The following is a 20,930-nucleotide window of genomic DNA, read 5'->3' on the forward strand; positions in this document are numbered from 1 at the left end:
ATTTATTTATTTATTTATTTATTTATTTATTTATTTATTTATTTATTTATAAGATTTTATTTATTTATTTGAGAGAGAAAGAGAGAGAGAGAGAGCACAAGAGCGGGGAGCGGGAGAGGGAGAAGCAGACTTCCCGCTGAGCAGGGAGCCCGATGCGGGACTCGATCCCGGGACTCCAGGATCATGACCTGAGCCGAAGGCAGTCGCTTAACCAACTGAGCCACCCAGGCGCCCTTGTTTTTGTTTTTTAACCTTGTCGAATTTGTTTGAATTTTTAGCATCTGCCTTGTTCCCTGCACAAAAATTTTGTTGAATCATTTTATTGAACTCGTAGAAACAGGACTGGGTGACTACGAAGATACAACACTGGTATTGTGGCAAGAACTCCAGACACTGGTTTTAAGCCATTCTTCTTCTATTAACTAGCTCTCTGTCACCTTGGAAAATTCACTTTTGATATCTCTAATTCCATTTTCTTTTTTTTTTTAAGATTTTATTTATTTGGGAGAGAGAGAGAAAGAGAGAGTGCACGTGCGCATGAACACAAGTTGGGGGGAGGGGCAGAGGGAGAGAGAGAAGCCGACTTTCTGCTGAGCAGAGATCCCAGGACCCTGGGATCATGACCTGAGCCGAAGGCAGACGCTTCACCAGCTGAGTCACCCAGGCACCCCTCTAATTCCATTTTCTTATTCATAAAATGAGACTAATACCTACCTCATAATTTAGTGAGTGAAAGTGCCTAGCAACCCACAAGTTCATGTTCAAAAAGGAGTGGAGGCTGAGTCTAGTTGAATGACAGCGGAGGAACTGAAAAAGGTAGCAGCAGGGTGGTGAAGGGAGCTGAAGGAGGATCTAAAGAAAACACCTGGTACTGATGTAATGAGAATTACGAAGTGGAAAGGGGCGTTGCTAGGGGAAGTTACAGGGTCAAAGAAGAGTTTTGGGTCTTAGGGAGTGGAATGAAACAGAGGCAAGTAAACCAGGAAAGAATGGAGAGAAGAATTGAGTATATGTGAATGGCCATGGGACCAGAAGAAGAGGAGAGGGATTAAGGGACAAGAAGCAGTCATGAAAATGAGAAGAATGGAAATTAACCTTGCCTGAGTCAATCATGGAGCTAAGAGATAGATTGAGGAGATACAATGAGAAATCCTTAACTCTAAGTTTTCACCTGGAAGCAGAGAAAGAATTGTTCCATAGTTACCAGGACAGACTGGGAGCAGAGGTTTGGAGTGGAGAGAAGGACATAGGAAGGGCTCTACAGTTGCCATGGAAAGTTTAAGGGACAGAGGACATCAAGGTAGAAATGGCTGAAAAATGAAGACCCGAAAGGAGGTAGCAAGGAAGGAGGAGACACTGCTAGGTACTGGAAGTTAATTGGTAGATAATGTATTCATGGATGAACAGCCAAGGGAATTTTGAGAAAATGAAAATTTGGAAGGAAACCCCCAAGGAAGGTCAGAGACCTACTGTTGATCAAATCTAAACAGTGAACACTGATTTTGGACTCAGACATACCTTCCTTTCTTGCTCCATTCCCTACTCCCTTTTGAAATTTTGGGTAAATTGTCAAACTATCCTGAGCCTGTTTCTCTTAGATTTATAAAATTGGGAGTGAAATCACATACCTAGAAATCTCGTCAAGATTAAGTAAAATCATGTGTAAAAATGCCTAGTGGTGTATGGCTTACGATAAACACCCCCTGGTGAGTGTTAAAATCTAATCATCTCCCTTTTCTTTGTGTCCTGTGTCTACCTGCTCTGGGGTCATTGTTGCCTTTGGCCTCTGGTTTCCTGCACCAGCAGCTGGATATCATGCTGGTGAGTTCACATTCTGCCATTCTCTCCCCGCCCTCTTCCCCATACCATGGTCCATTCACTGAAAGCACTTGAAAACCAGTGAATCAACTCAAAAGTATTGGGTCAAGAGACCCACATGGGTTTTGGCATCTTCCCTTCTCACTCTAAAAAGGATGATTCGCCTGGAGATTCCCTTATAGAGGGCAGTTTCTGTCTCCTTCCTCCAAGTCACAGCATTGTTTTCATCTTCCTTCTCACTCTAAAAAGGATGATTCTCCTGGAGATTCCCTTGTAGAGGGCAGTTTCTGCCTTCTTCCTCCAAATCACAGCATTGTTTTCTGGTTCTCAAACCATGCCCTCCTCAGCTGCCGGTTTTGAGATGCTGCAATGTGAAGGACCAGTCAGGACCCAGGACAGCAGCTGCGATACCCAGGAGGACCCAAGGGAAGTTGACTTCCAGGTCAAGGGCTACACTTTCAGTAAACCCTTCCATCTGATTGTGTCTTACGGTGAGGTCTCGGGAAGGACTGACTTGTATAGGTCTTCTCTTTCTCCCATTTCCCAAACCTGCCTGTTTAGACTGCCAGCCCACTCAGGAAGGGGCCCCCAGGAAACTGGCCATGGGATGAGATACAGTAGCTCCCCCTGCCCCTTATCCATGGAGGATATGTTCCAGAACACCCAGTGATACCTGAAACTGCAGGGAGTACGAAAGTCTAAATATATTAAGTTTTTTTTATACCTACATACCTATAGTAAAGTATAAATTAGGCACGGTAAGAGATCAGTGAGAGATTACCAACAATACCTAATAATAAAATAGAATAGTTATAACAATGTACTATGGTAAAAGTTATGAGAATGGTCTCTCCCTCTCCCAAAATACCTTATTGTACTAATACTTACCTATCTTGTGATAATGTGAGATGATAAAATGCCTACTTGATAAGTGAGGGGAATGACATAGGCATTGTGAGGTAGTATTAGGCTACTATTGATCTTGTGATGATATGTCAGAAGGAGAATCATTTGCTTCTGGACTGCAGTTGACCATGGAAAGCAAAACTGTGGATAACGGGGGATTACTGTGCCATCTTCCCCATATTCAGCCCAAAAGCCAAGGTTCCCTCAGTCTTAGGCCTTAGAGAAGTTGTTCTACATTCCCAACTAGGGGTGAGAATTACCTGGACCCTCAGAGAAAGCTTAGGGGGAGTCTATGTGGGTAGCACAGGGAACTCCCAAGGAAGGCAGTGGGTCACACTCAATTCTGCTTTGGCCACAGACTGGGTGATCCTCCAAGGTCCAGTCAGCCCTATATTTGAAGGCGACCCACTGATTCTACGCTGCCAGGCCTGGCAAGACTGGCCACTGACCCAGGTGACCTTCTACCGAGATGGCTCAGCAATGGGTCCCCCTGGACCTAATAGGGAATTCTCCATCGCTGTGGTGCGACAGGCTGACAGCGGGCACTATCACTGCAGTGGTATCTTCAGGAGCCCTGGTCCCGGGAGCCCAGAAACAGCATCTCCCGTGGCTATCAAGGTCCAAGGTGAGAGCTGAAGGGAATGTCTTTGGGGCAGAGGCAGGTGGGGAGACACAGAGGGACCAAGACTGTCTTTCACTGGAGGTGGCAAGATCACCGAAGGCTAAGGAACGTGTTGCTGGCAAATGCCCAATTTGGGCTTCAGGAGGGGCAGCATCTCAGCATTGCATTCTCAAGTCATTCAGCCCTCTCCCCATTTAGTATGCTTCCCACAGCTCTAGCCTACAGAGCCATGCTTCCCAGTGTTCACTGATTGGGCGTCTGGACTATTGTCAGATTTGCCCATCTCTGGGTCTTTTCTAATCTTTTCTAGTTGAAGAGAGAGAAGATTTGAAAAGTTCAAATGCAGCTTTACTAAGAGTGTTCATTCCTGATGGAAATAGGGGGAGGAAAGTGTGGCTGGGTTCTTTACCTGGCATGGGTCCGCCTGAATGTAGGATGGCTGAGCTCTTCTTTCTCACCTCTCTCTCCCTCAGAACTGTTTCCAGCCCCACTTCTCAGAGCCACCCCCTCAGCTGAGCCCAAAGAGGGGGACCCAGTGACCCTGAGCTGTCAGACAAAGCTGCCCCTGCAGAGGTCAACCGCCCGCCTCCTCTTCTCCTTCTACAAGGACAGCAGGACAGTGCGTGGCAGGGGCCTCTCCCCAGAATTCCAGATCCCCACAGCTTCAGAGGCACACTCTGGGTCCTACTGGTGTGAAGCAGTCACTGAGGACAACCAAGTTTGGAAACAGAGCTCCAAGCTGGAGATCCAGGTGCAGGGTAAGTGAGTGTGTATTTGTCTGGTGTGTATGAAAAGTGAAGGAAAGATTGGACCCATGAGCTGGCGTTTGGTATGAGCAGGTTAAGAAAGGACACAGAGGAAGCAGGAACAATAAGCCAGAGTCCCTGGGGATGGAAGAGAGCACAGATAGGGAACTTCTCCCTCAGACCACAGTGCACACCCTCACCAAACCAAGAAAGACCTGAGCCAGCTCCACAGCTGCTGCCCCATAGACCTTATTCTCCCAACATGAACTCTGGGCATCTGCAGGAATATAGTATCTAGAATGAAGATGAGGTAGTCTGGAGTTTATGTTCAGTTCAGGGACCCCCAATTAAAAAGTATGCATTTGACCTGAAATAATTTATCCAGAAGAGGTGGTATCCAGGGTAATGAGGGGGCTTGAAACCATGTCATAAGAAAAATCATGGGGGGAGGGGAGTGGAAGATACTCATCTTGAAGAGGAGGTGACCCAAGGGGCCAATGGAGGTGTCCTCAAAACACTGAAGGCTATGGGGCGCCTGGGTGGCTCAGTTGTTAAGCGTCTGCCTTCGGCTCAGGTCATGGTCCCAGGGTCCTGGGTTCGAGCCCTGTGTCAGGCTCCCTGCTCTGCGGGGAGCCCGCTTCTCCCTCTCCCACTCCCCCTGCTTGTGTTTCCTCTCTCGCTGTGTCTCTGTCAAATAAATAAATAAAATCTTTAAAAAAAAAAAAACACTGAAGGCTGGCACAAAGATGAGGAATTACACTAATGTCATATACAGTGAAGATGTTGACCTAGGACCAGTTACTACATCCACACTACAGGGAATTAGGTTCTGCCTTGAGAGAGTAAGAATTGGCTAATATCTATAGCCCTGTAATGATGAAGCCTCATCACTGAAGATTTTCAAACTGTGGTAGCCAAGCCTCCGATTCAAATTTTAACCATGAGGGAATCCTCAAACCTTGGCTGCCATTGGACCCCATAGCCACTTTCAGAAAACAAAGAAAGATTGACCACGAATATGAGGTTAGGGCCAGAGTCAGATTTCACTCTTACATGTGCCTCTTACCCCATAATACAGGTCCCTCCAGCTCTACTGCATCCCCCACCTTGAATCCAGCTCCTCAGAAATTAGCTGTTCCAGAATCTACTCCAACAGCCTCTCCTGGACTTCAGCCTCCACTGTCCACCCCTTCTAAGGATCCAGGCTTCTCCTCTCCTCTGCAGGTGCCAGACCCCCATCTGTATCACCAGATGGGCATTCTTCTCAAACAAATGCAGGATATAAGAGCTCTCCTTGGTCACCTAGTCATGGAGCTGAGGGACTTATCTGCCCTCCTGAAGCTTGAGACCACAAAGCGTTCTGCCAAGTATGAGTAAATAATTCATTTGCAGTATTGCTCAACTACTCCCAATAAATTCAACTTTTTCTACTTTTCCTCTTTCTGTCCTATAGATACCCATAAATAGTCTTACAAATTGTCCAGTATTTTGTTAGAGTAACTGAGATAGATGAGTGTAAATAAATGTGCACAAAGTGATCCTCAGAATTTAGCTATAATTTTATATTCTCTCATAACATGACACAACAACCCTGATCTCTCTAGACCAGGAGTTGCCTTCTTTTGCCCCGACCAGAATCTGGCGATTGAAAGAAAATCAATGAGATGGATTTAATGCAGCAGTCTCAATTGGAGGCAATCCCCCACCTCCACCAAAGGGGACATTTGGCAACATCTAGCGACATTTTTGGTCTGCATATTGTGGGGGCGGTGCTGCTGGCATCTAGTGAGTAGAAGCCAAGGATGCTGCTAAACATGAGGTAACACACTAGGCAGCCCCCACAACAAAGGATTATCTGGCCCAAAATGTCAGTAGTGCTGAGATTAAGAAACTTCAACCTTGTGGAAGCTAGGTGTTAGACTCTGGGGTGGACCTTTGCCTCTTCTATTTGCTGCCCCCTCCAGCATCATCAGCAAATATTAATTACAAATTGGTATTTTGCTGGCCTCTACTACATATTAAAGTTTGTGCTGTGTTAAGGATACTCCTAAGATAGTGTCTCTGAGGGTTTAGACTTTGGGATAGAGGAGCAGTAATAACCCTTTTCCATAAAGCAATAAAAGCGGGGTATGTAAAAATTTCCCACAGGATCCTACTAGACTCAGAAATATATATGATCAAGCATAACATTGCCAAAACAGCAATTATTGGTTTTAATATACTTGTCTCTGAAATATTTTTCTTTAAAGACATATATATAGTCTATTTCAGTACCATAATAATGCTTCTTTCTGCGTTTGGACTGCCATTGGACGTTCACAGCCAATGAAAGACAGCTTGACAGACTCTACAGTAACCTTTGGTCAATGAATTTGCACACCATTTTGTAATGACCTCAACCAATGAGCATTCTACCATGTTATCCTAAATCATGTGGTATGATGTTATCCACCATATTCTTTCTTTGTGCCATTTATTCTGTGCAATACTGACCTACAGTGATTTACAAAAACGTGCATGTGATGACATTCCACAAAGAAACAAAGGAATAGAATCATGCTGGATATTAAAATTTGAGTTTTATGGTGGTTCCTAATATCTTCAAGGGGGAAGGACCAGGAGGCAGTTGGGAATTGGTAAAAGTCCATAAACATCTTTGTAGCCTGAGAGGATCAACTCACAGCTGTGTGAATGGGAGTTGTAAGAAAGGATGACCAGAGGTATCTCATGACTTTGGTGAATTTGAAAACATGGAAGCTCAATTGCCAGAGGACCATGCTGGGTATACTTCTAAAGATACTCTGTTAGAACCATTCCACATGGAGTTGATTTCAGCTCGTGGTACCATTGTCATGAATGCATCCTGCAAGCTCTCATGCTGAACAAGGAATTCATGTACAGATTATAAAAGCTATCAGAGATCCGGGAAGGAAGTCATGGATGCAGCTAACTGAGATAAGTGTCAGCTCTGCATTCCTCATCCATGTGTCTGTGTGCACCTCTATCATCACACTGCATCTGAATTTTTTATTATCTTATTTCTCTTCATTGGAGAGTGAGCCCTTTGAGAGCTCCTTGAGCTCTTTGTGCCACATTGATTCTTTGGTTTGTAGTTTAATGAGGCATAGTTAAGCTCTAAAATTCTGTTTAGTTGAATTGAGTTGGACCAGCATAAGGGAAAGTATCTTGAAGAAGATGGAAATTAAGCTGGACCTTAGAGGATGAGTGGCATGTCTGGCATCACCAAAATCTCCAGACTCTGCCCAGGGGACCCAGCCTAGTCAAGGACTTGGAAGCCTCAAGGAGAGGATCTTTCAGCATCAGGGGTGAGGAAGGCAAAAAACAAAGCTGAAAGAATGTGGGGGAGGAGTTTTACTTGTCTCCATCTGCCCGTCTAGCCTGAGGAGTTTGAGAGGAGGTGGGGAAGATGAATTGTTACACTGCGTCACATTTATGGCCTGTACAGTTTAGGATTCTGTAATCCACAGAGGTCCCAGTGCACCATGTTAGATTTTGTTTCTGAAGTCAATGTTAGATAGCAAGCATATCCATTATCTTGTAAAGTTGAAGCCAATGCCTGGGTGTATATGCCCAAAATAAATTTTAGTGTGTGTGTGTCAGAAGACAAGTATAATAGTGTTCATAATAACACTACCCATAAAAGCAAAATTTTGGAATAAATTCAGTTGTCCACCAGCAGAAAAATGGATAAATTGTGCTGTTTTCACAGAGCGGAATACTATACAACAGTAAAAATTAATAAACCATAGCTAAAGTGAAGCAACATAAAAAATATCAGGAATATAACATTGAGGGGAAAAAGCAAATCCCAGAAGATATCACATAGTAAGATGCCCTTTACACAAAGTTTAAAAACAAGTACAACAATATATTGTTTAGGCATTTACACATACATAGGATAAACCTTTTAAAAAAGCATGAACATGGAAATACCAAGGTCAGGATGGTAGTTACCTTTGAGGGGCTGATTGGGAAGACCATGAGGGAGAAACACATAAGTAGATATAAATTATTAGTAATTTTTAAAATCTTCTCTGAGTAGGAATTTAGGCCTCCTTTAAATATACATATTTCTCTAAATCTTCAAATTCCTGTGTGTTTTCTGCCTTCATCTTTTCTTAGAGGTAATAAAAGCCAAGTTTATTACCTACTATGTGGAGTAGTTCTTTGCTTTATTGATCCTCAAGTAACCATTCCAACCTGTTAAAGACTGCCCCAACGTACCCTCAGTATTGCTGGATTCGGTGAACTTTTGTTCGTTGACCTGAAAGTCACGACTGTGTGTGTTTCACACATTTTCCTCAGCCTTAATCAGGTCAGACAAAATAGCTAATTTTTTTCAATACGGAAGAAGCTTCATTTAATTTGACATTTATGTACAGAGTATTGTGTTGTTAGAAAAAAAGAAGGTGGTATAGGAAAAAAAGAATATAAATTTAACATGATCTCTGCTCTCAAAGAAGAGTTTAACTGAAGTTTATAAAGTCTAAGTGGATTGTGTTACATGTTCCTTTATTCTGTTATACGTCTGGGGGAGAAAAAACAACCGCACAACGAAGGAAACAGTAAGCAGAGTGAAAAGGGAACCTATGATATGGGAGAAAATACCTGCAAACCATATATCTGATAAGGCATTAACATCCAAAATATATAAGGGACTCCTACAATTAAGTAGCAAAAACAACAACAACAACAAAAAACCACCCAAATAACTTGATTTAAAAATGGGCAAAGGACCTGAATAGACATTTCTCAAAATAAAACCAACAACTGGGCATCAGGTATGTGAAAAGTGCTCAACATCACCAGTCATCAGGGAAATGCAAATCAAAACCACTAGGAGATATCACCGCACACCTGTGAGAATGGTTAATATCAAAAAGACAAGAAGTAACAAGTGTTGAGCCCTGTGCACTGCTGGTGGGAATGCAAACTCCTGCAGCCACTGTGCAAAACAGTATGGGGGTTCCTCAAAAAATTAAAAATAGAACTATCTTATGAGGGGCACCTGGGTGGCGCAATGGGTTAAGCAGCCAACTCTTGATTTTGGCTCAGGTCATGATCTCAGGATCGTGAGATCGAGCCCCTTGTTGGGCTCTGCGCTCAGTGTAGAGTCTGCTTGAGATTCTCTCTCTCCCTTTCCCTCTGCCACTGCCCCCGCTCTCGCTCTCTCTCTCTCTCTTTCAAATAAAGAAATAAAACCTAAAAAAAAAAAAAAAAGAACTGGGGCACCTGGGCAGTGCAGATGGTTAAGCGTCTGCTTTGGGCTCAGGTCATGATCTCCGGGTCCTGGGATCGAGCCCCATGTCCAGCTCCCTGCTCAGTGAGGAGTCTGCCTCTTCCTTCCTCTCTGCCCCTCCTTGCCCCCCACCCCGTGCTCTCTCTCTCAAATGAATAAATAAAATCTTAAAAAAAAAAAAAAAGAACTATCTTATGAACAGGAATCCCACTTCTGGGTATATATTCAAAGGAAATGAAGTCAGTATCTCAAAGAGATATCTGCACTCCCATGTTCGATGCAGCACTATTCACAACAGCCAAAGTATAGAAATAACCTAAATGCTAAATGTCTATCAAAAGATGAATGGATGAAAAAAATGTGAGATTTATGTATGTATGTAAAAATCCTGCCATTCACAACAACATGGATGAACTTGGAAGACATTCCACTAAGTGAAATAAGCCAGATACAGAAAGACAAATATTGCATGATCTCATTTATGTGTGGAATCTAAAATAGTCAGACTCAGAAGTAGAGAATAGAATGGTGGTTGTCAGAGGCTGGGAGAGAATGAGAGAGAGAGAGAAAGAGAGAGAGAGAATGAGGAATTGCTTCATGAGATTATGGAACCTGAGAAGTCCCATGATCTGGCATCTGCAAGCTGGAGACCCAGGAAAATATAATTCAGTCCGAGTCTAAAGGCCTGAGAAGCAGGAAAGCTGTTGGTGTAAATCCCAGTGCAAGGGCCGGAGAAGATGAGATGAGATATCCCAGCTCAATCATAGATGCAGGGGAACAAAGGGGGGGGGGCAAATTCCTCTTAACTCTGGCTTTTGTTCTAAAAGAGAAAATAATACCTAGAACACAATACCATTTATGTAAATCAATAACACGAGACATTTCTCAGGGATAAACCTATGTGTGTGTCCAGACACATCCGGTAAGTGCCGTGCGATGCGTGCTCTTGTGGAGCAGAGGAGAAGGGTAGTGTGGATAGAGGTAAAAAAAGAAATAATAGAACTAGAGAGGGCACCTGAAGAGTCTGGGATGACAAACTGCTGTGAGCAGGAGACAGAGAGCACATTTGGGAGCGAGATGGACTTCTACTCACATCCCAGCTCTATCACCTTGGTTACTAATAATCGTTCCTCAACGGCCCCTTGTCAGGAGGAAACGCAGGAAGATGGTGTCTGCCGTGGGCTACATTTCTCTGCATAGCAAAGGGGTGAAGAATTAGAAATTCCCTTCAGTTAAGAAGGGAAATGCAATGTGTTACCCCTTTTTTCTCCCTTCCTGAAAACTTAAACCTGAAAAGTTTAAAGTCCTGGATGGAGAAAAAGTCCTGGGTGGAGAAAAAGATCCAACTCGGGGCAAATGCAGATGGAGCATTTCCTGGATGGGGCAAAGTCCTGGATGGAGAAAAAGATCCAACTCGGGGAAAATGCAGAAGTCCAGAATAAAGATATGTTGGGTGGGAGATTCTTCAAGCCTGATTCTGAGCACTGTATGATAGGAACCCTATCGATAAGTCTAGAGATTTTCAGAAAGACTATACACCTCATGAATATTTGGTGTAATAGGGTTTCTTGTGGAATCTGGGAAAGAGGCTGAGATCTGTGTTCTGAGTGATAAGAAGCCAAAATAGAGACTGCTTGTGCAGAGCAAGGGACCAATGACAGGTGCATCACGTCCTTACCATAGAGGTGGTGACCTGGTGCAGGAGTCAGTCTCCTGGGGCATGATGTGGGGAGGCTGTGGATGATGTGAGAGGCCCACACTGGTCTTGGAGGGGTGTGGGGAAGCCTGGCAGCATTGTCTAGCCCGGACACCCCTAAAGCAGGCAGTTTATAAATCTCTGTTCCTATTATCTAGTTCCTCTCTCCCTCCCTCCCTCCTGAGCCCCTTATCAAGTACCTCCCTACTTTTCAGACCCATATGACTATCTGTCATTTATCAAAACCTGCTCTCAAACAGGATCTGAAATGGCCAGCATACCTTAAACGACCAATCACATTTCCCTAAGAGGCATTTGCATTTTTAACAAAAACTGGCATATTAAAGGAAACTATGAGGGAATTCTCAGAGTGGAGCTTTGGCCATGAGCAAGCAAGAGGGGGGAGACTGTGTTTAAGAGAGTTGACAGCGTCTGATAGTCCTTTTCCTCCTTGCCAGAGAGTTCCAGAGGAAGGAGCTGCCCAGTACTGTACCACAGGTGAGGACAGGAGACGGTCCAAGGAGACATACAATCAGGTTGGAAAATTCATTAAGTATTTACATGAGAATTCAGGTTCCCCATTGCTTAGGGTATGATCACATGGCTCGAAAAGCACGAAAATTAGAGCTGGGAGGTCAGATCTGAGAAGTTTCTGAGGGGCTGATGCAGTGACTTCTCTGCCCCAGGTAAGGAGTCCTGGCAATGGGACATGGCTGGGGGAGGCTTGCAGGGATGGTTAGAGGGAAGGAAGGCACAAGTGAGCGGAGATGCAGTAGGAGGAGATCACTGGGGTGGGTAGAAAGCAATTTTCTCATTTCTGAGGGTTTAAGTTTTCAGGAAGGAAGGGAGAAAAAAGGGGTAACACATTGCATTTCCCTTCTTAACTGGAACTTTGGAAGACAGTGACACACAAGTTGGTTGGCGAATCATACCCTTCTGTCCAGCTCATCTGTGGGAGGCTGCAAACTCTGGGCGCAGGGAGCCCAGTGCCGACCTCCCAAGGCCTCCCACCATCAGGGAGTGAGCAGCACAAAGGCTGCAGGTAGACCTTGAGGACATGGGGAGGTATTTTCTTCAATTGAGGCTTACAGGGCCAGCTGGAAGGTAGGAGGAGGTGGGATGGGAGGAGGATGTCAATGGAAGCCTGAAGGGGACCTGCCACCATCTGGGGTTCTATGTGGCTTTCCTGGGCTGCAGAGGCATAGACTCTGCTCTGCACGCCTTCTCTACAGGGGTTGGGGCTGGCCTGAGACGTGAGGTGGCTTCAGGGGTGGTAGGTGGGATGGTGCCTGGTGCCGGGGACACCTGAGGGCGGACACTTATCCAGCCCGTGTCCTGCTGTCTCCAGTCACCATCTTCAGGAATTAGGAATGGGTGGCAGAGAGCAGCACGGTCCCCCAGGGCTCAGTGGTCAGCATCGGTCAGCCTTTCCAGCAGTAAAATAGAGACAATAATTGTATCTGTCCCTTTGGTTGCTGTGAGGATGAAAAATGAATAACGACGTGCTGTTAAGGAAAAAAGAGAGCAGCAGTTGAACAAAGCGCTTAAAAATTTATTGCAGGGGCGCCTGGGTGGCTCAGTCATTAAGCGTCTGCCTTCGGCTCGGGTCATGATCCCAGGGTCCTGGGATCGAGCCCCGCATCGGGCTCCCTGCTCGGCGGGAAGCCTGCTTCTCCCTCTCCCACTCCCCCTGCTTGTGTTCCCTCTCTCACTGTGTCTCTCTCTGTCAAATAAATAAATAAAATCTTAAAAAAAAAAAATTGAAGTATAGGGGCACCTGGGTGGCTCAGTCGTTAAGCTACTGCCTTCGGCTCAGGTCATGATCCCAGGGTCCTGGGATCGAGCCCCACTTCGGGCTCCCTGCTCAGCGGGGAGTCTGCTTCTCCCTCTCCCACTCCCCCCTCTTGTGCTCTCTCACTCTCTCTCAAATAAATAAATAAAATCTTAAAAAAAAAAAAATAAATAAAATCTTAAAAAAAAAATTAAAGTATAGGGGCACCTGGGTGGCTCAGTCGTTGGGCGTCTGCCTTCGGCTCAGGTCATGATCCCGGGGTCCTGGGATCGAGCCCCACATCGGGCTCCCTGCTTGGTGGAGAGGCTGCTTCTCCCTCTCCCACTCCCCCTGCTTGTGTTCCCTCTCTCGCTGTGCCTCTCTCTGTCAAATAAATAAAATCTTTAAAAAAAAATTTATTGCAGACATCATCCTGCTGCTGCCGCAGGTGGGTCCATCATGTGGGTGCTGACAGCCCTTCTGCTCCTGGGTGAGTCCTCAGTGCGTCAACAGTGGCCTAAGGACTGGCTGTGGGAGAGAGTGGGGGCCAGAGTGTGTGTGGTGTGTGTGTGTGTGTGTGTGTGTGTGTTGGGGGGATATTCCTGGATTCCAAACAGCAGTTCACTATTTTTCAAGGATAAAGAGAAGGGGGTTTTCTCAGAGCCAGGGAAACTAAAAGCAGAAGGAAAACAGGTCTTGAGACCCCTGGAGATTTTCCTATGGTGAAGAGGGCCCTTATTTTCCTCTCATCCCTGACATGACACTGTTCTTCAATTCTCGTTTTGCAGTTCCAAGCGGCGGGCGGGCTGGTGAGTCTTCCACATCCCCCAGCCCAATTTTCAACAACTTCCACACCAACCCCCCTAAGTGCTCCCCACTTCCTGGCCGTTGCGGGACACTGTCTCTTCCCACGTTTCTCCCCAATCCCCGTGACTCAGTTTGCCTCTAAGCACTTCGAAATGGGTACTGGTAGCTTGTAGTCCCGTGTGGTGTGTCCCGCCACGGGGATGGGTTTAGTCATGTAGGCAGGGTCCTGGAAGCTGGAATTTTCTCAGATTTGCCAACCTCAGGCCACATTCTGGGCACCTCACCTTGATTCTCTTTCCCACATTGCCCCCTCTCACACATACCCCCAGCTACTCTGGAGAAGCCCATATTGTCTCTACACCCGCCCTGGACCACAATCTTTAAGGGGGAGCGGGTGACCTTGCGCTGTGATGGGTACCACCCTCCGCTGCTGGATCTCCAGCCCATCAGCACTCTCTGGTACCTGGGCCACCTCCTTCTGCCCTCTCACAAGAAGAGCATCGAGGTGCAGACACCAGGGGTGTATCGATGCCAGACACGGGGAGCACCTGTCAGTGACCCCATCCACCTCTCTGTTTCCAACGGTGAGTGTTTGAGTATGGGGGCAGGCGTTCCACACATCTCCTCTGGCCATACTGGCCCTCCAGTGAGAGAGGACACCAGGCCACTCCCACTGGGGCACGAAATGGGGACTATCTTGGGTCTCTGCAGCAGGCGGGGCCCTGCATGGTACTATGTGAGAGATGCGGTAAGGCTTGTCTGACCCCAAAGGTCCCCTCACCCCTCTGCCCAAGAGGGAGGCAATAAACACTTGTGCTTATTTATGAGACTAGCTCAGAAGGGCAGAGGCTCTGAAGACCTGGGATACTGGACAGGGAACTTCGGGGGGAGGGGTCAGGGAAGAAAAGGGCAGAGCAAGGTGGGGGTGGGGTGAGGAGTGAGGGTCCCTGGGCAGGCTGCATGCAGCTGGGAGAATTACTCCTGATTGAACAACACGATGCTTCTCTGTGCTTCCCAGCAGTAAAAGAGGGACAATAGTTGTATCTGTCTCTTTGGTTGTTGTGAGGATGAAAAATGAATTATGACACACTGTTAAAGAAAAAAGAGAGCAGCAGTGGAACAAAGCGCTTAAAAATCCATTGCAGACATACACATGTGTACATAGGGCTCAATTCAGAAACTGACTTCTTGGGGTTACTTAAAGGGTTTCAAAGCAGGATAAGAAAATAGCAATAATTTGTTTTTTAGAGTACAGGAGTGGCTACTTTGTAGGAAATATTATGTCATCTTAGCCAGATAAGCCACAATTTGTATTCAGAATTCAAAGATCATCACACTATTAGTATCTACATACACTTCATGTCTATACTCTGTGGTTTGTTGTTTGGAAATTGATAGTTCAGATAAGATACTGGCCATGAGAGAAGGTGGTTACTGATTGTGGAAGAGTGGTCTACGGATTGTGGCTGTTACTTGCAGAATTCTTTCTCAAAGTAAAACTCCTCAAATGGCATCCGGAACATATTAGGGTTATGTAAGCATCAGGTATGATGACGATGGTGATCAGCACATTTGGGGTGCTGTGGGCAGTACCTAAGGCTGTCCAGCCGGGTTGGGGAAGTTTTCTGGAGGAGAAAAGATCTAAGGCTAGACCTGCAGGACAAGTAGGTCTTACCTAAAACAGGTGTGTGGGGGGGGATCTTCTTGACAGGTACAAAGGCCCTGGGCCCAGAGCAGGGCCAGTGCTCCCAATATGTATGCTGGGCGTGGCTGGACTTAGCCTGCATTAGGAGTGGGAGGTGGGGACAGTGAGGGAGACACTGGACAGGCGACAGTACTGAGATGGTGCTGGAAGGGTAAACAGGGCCCAGGTGAAGAAGGCCCCTAGGGCATCCTGGGAAGTGGAAACTTGATTCTGAGGGCCATTACTTTTCGATGAGGCTGGAACCTAGAACCAGGCCATCTTTGCCTTCCTAATCCCTAAGGAAAGACGGGCCCGTTGGCTTTGCTCTCCCCTCGGCGCCTCCCGATGCATCCAGCTCTGAGGCCCCTGGGGCGCCTGCCTGCCGCGTATTAAGTGGGGAGGAGGCGAGCCGCTGCGCGGGGTCGGGCAGCAGGGAGAGGAAGGGGAGACCCCAGGGCTGGACGTCTCTTGGAGTCAGGCCTGTCGGTGGTGACTGTCGTAGACTGGCTGATCCTGCAAGTGCCCTACGCCGCGGTGTTCGAGGGCGAGCCGCTGGTGCTGCGCTGCCGCGGCTGGTACGACAAGGTGGTCTACAAGCTTCACTACTACCACGACGGCAAGGCGGTGCGCTACTTCCCCTCGGGCGCCGGCTACACCGTGCCGCAGGCGCGCGCCGCCGACAGCGGGCGCTACCAGTGCTCGGGCACCCTGCGCATCCCGGTGGAGGGCGCGCCCATGTTCTCCGCTAAGGTGGCCGTGACCGTGCAAGGTGGGGCACACCTGGGGCCCGGGAGGGAGGCCAACGAGCGCGGGGAAGTTCTGGGACAGGAACCAAGGCGGGCAGGGAGGGCAGAGGTTCAAGCAGCGGCCGCGCCGCGGATCTCTCCCCTAGTGCGCACAAGCTTTCGCCTCTCCTCCGCAGTGAGGGCGCCCCTGATGCTCAGCCTGCGTGGGGACGACTGTCCCTTCCCTCCCGCACACCTCCGGCTTCTTGCTCCGGGTGGTAACTCCATATAGGGGGCAGCTCTATCCAAGTCCCAGCCAGAAGGCGCGGCCGTGGTAGGGGTCGCTGTGCGAGTGGGGCGAGGGAACGGCTCCGAGCATCCCGCGAGGCGGACGCGGCCACCCCCTCTAGCCCGGGGATCCAAACTGGGGGTCAGTCGGGATGTGACAGGCAGCGTCTGGCCCCGTCTCCCCCCACATCTCTGCGAACTCTCCCGGTCCGTCGAGGCCTTGGCCCCTGCCCCACACTTCAGAAGGCTTTCCTCCCTCCTCTGCGCGCACACACAGCCTCCTCCCACCCCGTCTCGGTTCCCTGGTCCTCGAGGAGCCCTCGAGGGAAGCCCAAAGGGCAGAGGGGTCGCGGGGCGTGGACACGCGGGACCTCGTCCCCTGGGACCCCTGCGCCGGCCCACCGTGCACCCTCAGCCCCCGGAACCCCTCTCCGCAGAGCTGTTCCCGGCGCCGGTGCTGAGGGTGACGGGCCGGGCGGAGGCCCGCGGCGGGGTGGCCGTGCGCTGCGAGACCCGCCTGCACCCGCAGAAGCGCGACACGCCGCTGCAGTTCGCCTTCTACAAGTACAGTCGCCCGGTGCGCCGCTTCGACTGGCGCGCCGAGTACACGGTCCCCGAGCCCGAGGTCGAGGAGCTCGAGTCGTTCTGGTGCGAGGCCGCTACCGCCACGCGGAGCGTCCGGAAACGCAGCCCTTGGTTGCAGCTCCCCGGGCGCGGTGAGTGACCGCACCCTCCCGGGACGTTCCCCCCCCCCCCATCCCACCACCCCCGCCCCACCCCCGGCGGGCAGCCCCGCCTCCGCCTCCGCACCCCGAGCCTCCCTCGCGCCACCCGGCCCTCCCAGCTCACCATCTCCGCCCTCCTCTCTCCTCGCCTCCGAGTTCCCTCCTCCCCACCTCCTCTCCTCCTACTTCTCACCCCTCCCCTCCCTCTCTCCTTTCCATCCCTTCCCTCCTCCTCACCCCTCCCATGCCTCGCTCCTCTCCACCCCATCCCCTCGGCCCTCCTCACCTATCCCCCTTCCTCCCTCCTCTCCACCCCATCCCTGCCTCTTCACTCCTCCCTCACCCCTTCACTCCATCCCGGCCCTCCTTACTCCCCTCTGGCCCGTGTGCCCCGCTTCCCGCGAAAGCCGTGCGAGAGCCGTGTGCTGCGTTCGCAGGTTCTCCGCTGGACTTGGCGTCCACCACCGCCCCAGTCCCACAGGCCACAGCGTTGGCGCCGGGGAACCAGCCGCTTTCCTTCAGAAAGCCCCCGGGGTCCAGATCGGCCCTGTCGGTCACCTCCGTCCCCAACACCACCTCATCGGGGCTGCAGTTCCCCGCGGGCCGAGCCCCCACTGCTGGGCCACCGGCCTGCGCCCCGCCGACGCCCTTGGAACAATCCGCTGGAGACCTGAAACCCGACGTGGACCTTCTGCTCCAAGAAATGCAGCTGCTCAAGGGCCTTCTGAGCCGGGTGGTCCTGGAGTTAAAGGAGCCCCAGGCCTTCCCAGAGCACAGGGAACCGCTCGAGACCCCCACTTCCCACTTTGCTGTGAGCCCGGGAACCCGAGAGACCACTATTGTGGAGAGCTGAGGGGCCGGGGGCGCCACTGTCCCCTCTCCAGGCTCCTCCCTCTTCACCGGCAGAGACCTCGCGAAGCCATCTCGCTCGCGTGCCCTGGGTTGGCGGTCGTGTTATAGAAGCACCATAAAGTGTGGTGGCTGACGATCTCGGTGTCGCAGCGTACTTGAGCAGTCTGTAAGCACGGGGCGCTTCCTCTGATCTCTTCCTGCCCTCACAGGACTCCCCTTCTGTTACTTTCCACTTGGTTTTGAAGTTTCTGTTTTCAAGTTTATTTAGTCACCCTTAGCTTTTCAGAGATGCCCACCCAGTACACATTTCAGCACAGGAAATAGATGGGTGTTTAAGGTCATTGAGATAATGAGCCCTTTGGCTCCTCTTGCCCCAGGGTAGCTGGACAGACGGATGGACTCTGGCCAGGCTCACTTCAGCTATAACTTATACAAGTGGTATTATTTGCATTTAGAAATTTCTTTGAAGGAAGTTTTAAGACAAATGCTTAAAATTGCAGAATTCTAGTTTTTTGCTTTTTTTTTTTTTTTTTACTTCCCTAAGAGCCACTTCAACCCTAGCATACCTAGACACACATGACCTGATCCATATCCCATCTTGCATGGTGACTTTACTGTTACTTGAAGGAAGAAAGCAAGACACCATGTCAATTGCCATCTCAGGGATATATTCACCACAAGCCCCATTTTCATGAGTCCCCCATCTGCCTGCTAGAGCCACTCGTTCTCTGCAGGGCTGGTGACTTATTCCCAGAAGGTCACTGGGTCCATACCCTTCATCAAGTAAGCAGCACTGTTAAGGCTAAGAACTGCTGACAACTCTACCCTCCCATCTTTCACTTCTACTTGAACTTGTCACAACCCAATTTCCCCTTTATTTTTGAGTGATCAACCAGAATGACATCAACATCCTTCATCATATTCTTCTTAGTATGATTCGTCACCATATTATTACAAAGTCACTGAAATTATGCAGGAAGAGAGACAGGCAGGTACACACATAAATTACAATGCAATGTGATAGGTGCTCTCTGAAACACTAGGGAAATTCAGAGACGGAAGCTGAATCTTGAAAGAAGAGTAAGATTTCAAGCAGAGATGTGAAAAAGATTGAGAGTAGGGTGAGTAGGCTGTGGAAACAAACACATGGAGACTTGAAAGATCCTAGTGTGTTTGCAGAGCTGCAAATAATTGAGAGGGGTTGGAGAATTGTGTGTGTTTCTGTGTGGGGAGGTGAATTTTAGGGACAAGATGATAGGAGATGAACATGGAGAAGTAAAAGGGGGTCAGAACCTGAAAGTCTTGTTAAGAAGTCCTTCAGCCTGTTGGATATTTGGGATGGGTATTTGGAAGCATTCTTTACTGAAGGCATCAATAAGCCTTATTGGAGGAAATGTCAATTTAAAATCAGAAAAGAAGAATCAATTAAACTGATCTCAGTGGACGCTTGCTTATTCCTGAGAAGGCATGTCCAGGCCCCTATAATCCAGTACTGGGTTCTGGTTTACAAGAATCCCTGTGGTTCTGATTTCTGGCTTTCTAATGCAAACTCATCTCTATTCTCAGAACTCTCCTAGAAGATGACTTCCCTGGCTAACCCCACACTACTCCGGGGGCGAGAGTCCTTCCTCCTTCTGATTTTGTTCACCTGAAGTTTCTGCCATCTCTGAATTAGATAGGAAGTGACCAGTTTTAGTGCCAAGAAGCTTAGTAATCAAAGGATCTCAAGTCAAAAACCGCAGAAGCCAAAGAAACCAGTTGATCATTTTTCAAGAGAGAAAAAAAAAAGTGACATAGCCCCTCACAAGAGAGCTGGTATGACAGTATCTCCTTCACTAACATCCTGTTAGCAGCCGCAATACCCTTCTTCCTGTCCTGCCACCCACCTCCCTTTTGCACTAGAGATGTGGGAGATGGGGAAGAACAAGATTTAAGCATGAGAATGGAAATCATTCGTGATGCAGCTTCTCTCTCTCTCTCTCTCTGTGTCTCGCCAGGGGTGGGAGGGATTGACTCATATGTCCTCTAGAACACTGTTTTAAACCCCCAGCTCTCATAGATCATCCCCTATAACACCTGTTAATGATCTCCAGGAAGGCCTACACTACGAAAATAGCAAGAAACATCAGATAGGCAACTTACTGGCCATGCCCCTCTGGGGGAAAAAAATGACCTCATCCAGCTTCCGGCTGAGGTTCCAATATGCATTTGGGAGAGCTTAGAGCTCATTCCAAAGCAAAAAACGATAGCAAAACATGCTGGAGAAGCCTGGGGAGGAAGTTACTTCTCTCTGGTTCCCGGTTCAGTTCAGTGCCTCAGACTCAGGTCTCAGACCTTAACCCAGATTCCAGACAAGGAAACCAAAGGTCTGCTATCAGAGAGCAGAGATGATCCTGGCAAGTTGTTCCAGTTGGATCTCAGCCTCCCTGAGTCTCAGTTTCTTATCTCGTCTTAACTCTAGGGAAAAGGGGAACTCTTTGGGTCCTACACTGATGACTTTTTCCCTAAGAGATTGGATCACATCCTCTGGTTGAAGTCCAAACTCCCTATCGTGGCCTATGGAGCCCATTCACCCTGTACCGCAGTGACACTGGCCACTTGCTCTCTCCCCAACACCCCAGCCCCTCGCCCACCACTGTACCTTGGCATATACTCTTGCCTCAACCCCGATGGGGGGCTGCTCAAGCCTTCTGAGCCCAAGTGTCCTCATCAGAAAAATGAGGGAAATAAGAGAAACCTTACAGGGAGACACAGACAAGTAAATGGATTCTTTCATTACTAGAAGTTTTAAGACAGAGGATGCTAAGATGCTTAGAAGCACAGCGGAGGGACACTAAGACCAAAGTGGGGGTTCACAAATCATTCCTGGAGAGATGACATCTGCCAGTCCCTATCGACAGAGTATTAGATGATTCTAAACATTTGCTGTTTGACTTTATGCTGCAGTGAATATCCTTACCCCTATGTCTTTTTTTTTCCAAAGATTTATTTATTTTTTTATTTATTTGAGAGAGAGAGAGAGAACACGCT

At 48.4% G+C, this 20,930-nt stretch overlaps 2 protein-coding genes across 3 annotated transcripts in view; both read left to right on the plus strand.

Annotated features, from left to right (window-relative positions):
* Nucleotides 1–8,232, plus strand: part of FCRLA (Fc receptor like A) — a 10,905-nt gene extending 2,673 nt beyond the window's left edge. The window contains exons 2-6 of one of the 2 annotated variants that reach the window (XM_035010022.1): nucleotides 1,804–1,821; nucleotides 2,166–2,309; nucleotides 3,083–3,349; nucleotides 3,820–4,104; nucleotides 5,171–8,232. In XM_035010022.1, the coding sequence (XP_034865913.1) occupies nucleotides 1,804–1,821; nucleotides 2,166–2,309; nucleotides 3,083–3,349; nucleotides 3,820–4,104; nucleotides 5,171–5,469 (1,013 nt within the window). In that variant the 3' untranslated portion in view covers nucleotides 5,470–8,232. The remainder of the gene's footprint in view (nucleotides 1–1,803; nucleotides 1,822–2,165; nucleotides 2,310–3,082; nucleotides 3,350–3,819; nucleotides 4,105–5,170) is intronic. The other variant, XM_035010023.1, reaches the window with a different exon arrangement.
* A 5,046-nt stretch (nucleotides 8,233–13,278) lies between these two features.
* Nucleotides 13,279–17,901, plus strand: FCRLB (Fc receptor like B). Its single transcript, XM_035009504.1, has 6 exons — nucleotides 13,279–13,309; nucleotides 13,608–13,628; nucleotides 13,956–14,210; nucleotides 15,813–16,079; nucleotides 16,761–17,039; nucleotides 17,486–17,901. Exons 1-6 carry the CDS (start codon nucleotides 13,279–13,281, stop codon nucleotides 17,899–17,901), a joined length of 1,269 nt encoding a protein of 422 aa, XP_034865395.1.
* The last annotated feature ends 3,029 nt before the right edge of the window (nucleotides 17,902–20,930 follow it).

This window comes from Mirounga leonina, unplaced genomic scaffold, assembly GCF_011800145.1.
Source record: "Mirounga leonina isolate KUSES-001 unplaced genomic scaffold, KU_Mleo_1.0 Mir_154, whole genome shotgun sequence".
In the NCBI taxonomy this organism is placed as follows: domain Eukaryota; kingdom Metazoa; phylum Chordata; class Mammalia; order Carnivora; family Phocidae; genus Mirounga; species Mirounga leonina.